The sequence below is a fragment of the Nematolebias whitei genome, chromosome 4 (assembly GCF_014905685.2).
Source record: "Nematolebias whitei isolate Nwh7 chromosome 4, NemWhi1, whole genome shotgun sequence".
NCBI classification, from domain to species: domain Eukaryota; kingdom Metazoa; phylum Chordata; class Actinopteri; order Cyprinodontiformes; family Rivulidae; genus Nematolebias; species Nematolebias whitei.
This window is the reverse complement of record NC_056501.1, coordinates 50,942,935-50,947,484: the sequence shown is the minus strand read 5'-3', so window position 1 is coordinate 50,947,484 and position 4,550 is coordinate 50,942,935. Positions and strand designations below refer to the sequence as shown.

Sequence of the window (4,550 nt, the reverse complement as noted above, 5' to 3'; positions counted from 1 at the left end):
TAATAATAATAATAATAATAACAATAATAATAATAATAATAATAATATGCCTAGTCTACCTGATGTATTCTCACAGAAGATGGTGTGAGTATGCTGTCAGGAACCTCTCCATGCTTTGTGTTTGTTTGTCCAAATCAGCATCAAACTACAGTAACATTATTAGTGTTTTTATTAGTGATGTGAAAAGTTTAAAGTCTCTGCACGTGACACACAGGGCTAAAAACAAAGACAAAATAAAATAAATGATTTATGGTTGTTTATATCTTTGTACAGATTAATAATGTGACAAAATCAACAAACAAGTATGAATTTATTTGTTAGCATTTGTCTGGTTTGCATGTCTTCAAGTTAAAGATCAAACTGTTGGTCGTGTGGCTCTGTGGAAAGAATGTGAATAGTTAATATCTTACTTGTTGCAGATAGCTCTTTGAATGACCTCCATTTGTAGAAAGAGAGTTTAATTTTGACCGGATTGACGAGTTCACGGTTCGTCTGAGCAGGGCAGAGACCAAATTACATTTCTGCTGCCTTAAAACTAAACAACTGCCATTCCAAAAGTTTATAGCTGCTCATGTGAACGCTAGTTTATAAACTTTGAAATCATTGTCAGTTTTGCGTGGCTGTAGCACTTCCAGTGCATCATGGGGACTTTCAGCAAGAAGATCATTATTTCTCTTCTGGAATAGCTGTGACACGTGACACTGACACTGAAATTATTTTAAGATGGCAGAAATCCCCTTTGATCTTTGCCCCACTCAGACGTGCAGTCAGTAAGGTCAGAATTAAACAGTGTCAATGAGCTATCTACTGCAGGTAAGATATTAACTGTTCATAACTTTTCTACAAAACCGTACTTGAAAAAATCTGAACTATTGCTTTAGTATAATTAACTGTTCAATCTAACAACAAAAAACTTTATTAAAAAATAGTTTTTGGTGTTTCCGTATTAAACCTGAAAAAGGACAATTTTCTAGTTTCACTCAAACGTTAGTGCAACTTCCTCATCTGAGTCCAAAACAGGAAGTAAGAGACTTTGTTTTACACAGATTTGCCACACTGACGCCCTGACTCATTAGTTTTGGTTGCAGCACTTCCTGTAAAACCACACGGTCAGCAGCACCGAGTCAGGAGCTCCAACTGCTGAAGAAAGTGAGTGAGGGCAGAAAGGTTGCTGCTGCGCTCACTCCTGCTGTAGACACCAGACTGCACCGACCAACAAGCACAAACATTTCACATCAAGTTCATCCTTTCTGTCTTGGTGAAGGCTCAGTGAGTGAGCAGGACAGGTGCTGAATCATGTGTGAGAAGTCACTGGAGGCAGTGGTGTAGTCTGCATTTTTGTACTGGGTATACTGTGCTTAGGAACCAAAGTACACTGGTTGGTACAATGTAATGTACAATGTAATTGTCAATTTATTTTTTTGATTTTTGAAGCATATTGAGCATTTCCAAATTTCTCTGATGCTTATATTTGAATAAATGTACAACAAACTTTGTGCAACAGTTGGCTTTGTATTAAAAACATGTTATAGAATGTATAAAACAGTATCAAAACAAAACATGTTCAAGTATTAAGTAGTAAGTACAGAATTATACAATAAATCGCTGGATAAGTGAATGTAATAAACAAGCGCTGCATGCAGATGGATTTTTACGGAAGCGTTTAACTGTCGTTTAACGCTTCAATGACACGTGCCTGATGATATGTCACGTATCAATGGGCACTTTTAAATGGGTTTACTGAAATTCTTGAGCTTTTCTAGTGCGTTTACTCCGTATCGTGTAGACTACACCAACGACTGGAGGGCTTTGTGGGGGAAAGATGTTGATTAAAAAAGAGTAAATGAAAAGTGTTGGTTGTTAAAGTGATGCATTTGATCTACACGGATTAAATTTATAAACTGAGCATATTTAAAGATTACAGCATTAGTTTTTACTTTTCCATTTTAGATGAAGATTCCTGTGATTTGTTCAGGTGACGTCCATAAAAAACATTTTGAACAAAGTGCGGACTGTCAACATTCAGAAATGTGATTTAAAGACAGAAAGTGTTGCTTTTGTTTGGCTGTGCTTCCTGCAACGTGTGTCTGATCCACCAGGTGTCTCAGACCACTGATCTGAGATCAGTGGCCAACCTCTACTCACAGTCACGTTCTTCGTGAGCCCAGGTCAAACTGATCCTGGCACAGCGTTCAGACAGCACATGAACTCGTGCGTGTTGAGTTGGTGTGTAGACGTCAATGTGTGTCAGAACTTTGTTTATCCAAACCCAAACTGGCCCTCCATGAAGGTCCTGTCCACACTGCGCCAGAGAGTTTTAAAAATAGAGTATCTTCTTTAGAGTGAACCCACTTCAAGATGGCTGCCACAGCCCACTAACATCACAAAACACAAAATATCACAAACTCAGTCAGTTTTGGAAATATTAAGCTAAACTTTGGTGTGGTAGCAGCTGAGAGTCATGGGCAAAACCTCCTACAAGTGCTACTCATGCAGCGAGAGCTTTGCTTAAAACAGTTAACTATTAGAGTCAGCCCTGTTTGTCTGTTAGCAAAATATCTTCTGAAACATTGGATGCACTTTAATGAAACTCCCAGAAAGTAATTATTTGATGTTTATCTACAACTGATTGTCTTTTGGAGCCAGTCAAACTGAAGATGGTCTCTACGGCTAATTAACTTAGTTAACACATTAATGGCTATGCTTCAGCTACTCTTACAGATATTGAGCTACCATTTGGCGTGGTAGTAGCTGAGAGTCATTCACAACATTTACACTGCGTGCTAACAGACTGTGTGAGACTTTTGCAATATTATGTGGGATTGTGCACCATGTTAGTTTCAAGTTTTAACTGAAACAGCACTAACTGTGTCAGCTCTAAACATAGGATGATCTTAGGTGAAAACTTGAAAGCCGATGAGAAAGAGGTGTGTGATATGTATTCCTAATGTAATGCAAAGTTTAAATTAAAAGCATTTTTATGGATTAAACTTAAAATATGAAGCTTTTCTGAAACAATAATGTGGTAGTAGCTTTGGTCCTGGAAACCAAAACAACAACAAAACCACTTCTGTGTATTTATTTATTTATTTATACGTACGTCCTACATTATTTTGATCCACCATTAAACTTTGATTGTGTGCTGAAATGGTTAAAGCATAAAAACAAGTATTAAAAATAGACATCTTGGAGAAATTGTTCTTCTCCTAAGGATGCCTTGTCTCTGTATTTGAATGTGGCATTAATGTGGACGTTCTCGCACAGACGGAGTATTTCAGCGTTTTTACTGGTACTGTGTTATCAGAGTTTTGTGCAGTAACTGAGAAAAGTACGTGTTTAAAAACATCTCGGAGCAGTGTAGACAGGGCCTAAAAGCAGCACAGTCAAGACGGGACCGCTGCTACGCAAAGTCACACTGAAAGCAAAACATGTGAATATTCACATAAACGTTTGATCGAAGGGTTTGGATGGACAAAACCCAACCCTTTATTCCCCTAAACACTAACTTTGCACGTGTGTGTGTTTCTGCAGCCATCCGAGGCTTCTCCCCGCAGCATCGGATCAGCAGTTTTGAGGAGGCCAAAGGTCTGGACCGCATCAATGAAAGGATGCCGCCGCGGCGCGATGCTGTCAACAGCGTGGGCCTGTCGATGGGCCGCATGAACATGGGCGAACCCAACGGGACCGACAACAACAGCAATATCCAGTGATCGACATAAACTCTCCCCACTGCACAGACACACACCTGCAGTTCCAGTGAAACCTTATTTATCCAACTGTGTACAAAGGCAAACATACACAGGAGCAATTCATCACACAGAAACATTCAGTACACACACACACACACACACACACACACACATCATGTCCTCTCCCTTCCCTGATGCCTTCAGCTCATCTAAAGGCATGAGCATAGCCGGACTGTCCCAAATAAGGCTGCGCCTCTGTACTGAAACTGAGAACTGTACCTCACCTGTACCTGCACAACAACAGGAAAGAACCCACACACCCACACCCACCCTGGCCTGGCAGGGGCCCACCGGTGGGTTGAAATGCCATGCCTGTGTTGCTGGTGCGTGCTGTTTGTGGCAGAGTGGACCGAAACAAGAGAAGGCCAGCAGGAAGTGTTTCCATTCTCTGGTTTGGAGTCACGGCGCGAAGCTGGACTTTGATTTTGTACAGATGTGGGGTGCCTGTCTGTGTGCCTGTCTGTGTGCGTGTCTGTGTGCGTGTCTGTGTGTGTGCCTGTCTGTGTGCATGCCTGTCTGTGTGTGTGCCTGTCTGTGTGCCTGCCTGTCTGTGTGTGTGCCTGTCTGTGTGCGTGCCTGTCTGTGTGCCTGCCTGTCTGTGTGCGTGCCTGTTTGTGTGTGTGCCTGTCTGTGTGTGTGTGCCTGTCTGTGTGCGTGCCTGTCTGTGTGCCTCTTTGTGTGCCTGTCTGTCTATGTGGTTGTACGTTTGAGGAAGTGTTTGTTCGTCTGCACACACAAGCAGCTCAGGTCAGGAAGATGCTCTTATCTGATATGTGTGCAGTAATCTGAGCTGCAGTCTAA

General features: G+C 41.4%; 1 protein-coding gene across 1 annotated transcript in view; it reads left to right on the top strand.

Annotated features, from left to right (window-relative positions):
- ppp3cb (protein phosphatase 3, catalytic subunit, beta isozyme) overlaps positions 1-4,195 on the top strand; it is a 69,528-nt gene extending 65,333 nt beyond the window's left edge. Inside the window, exon 13 of the mRNA XM_037675114.1 lies at positions 3,532-4,195. Within this exon, the coding sequence (XP_037531042.1) occupies positions 3,532-3,710 (179 nt within the window). The 3' untranslated portion in view covers positions 3,711-4,195. The remainder of the gene's footprint in view (positions 1-3,531) is intronic.
- The last annotated feature ends 355 nt before the right edge of the window (positions 4,196-4,550 follow it).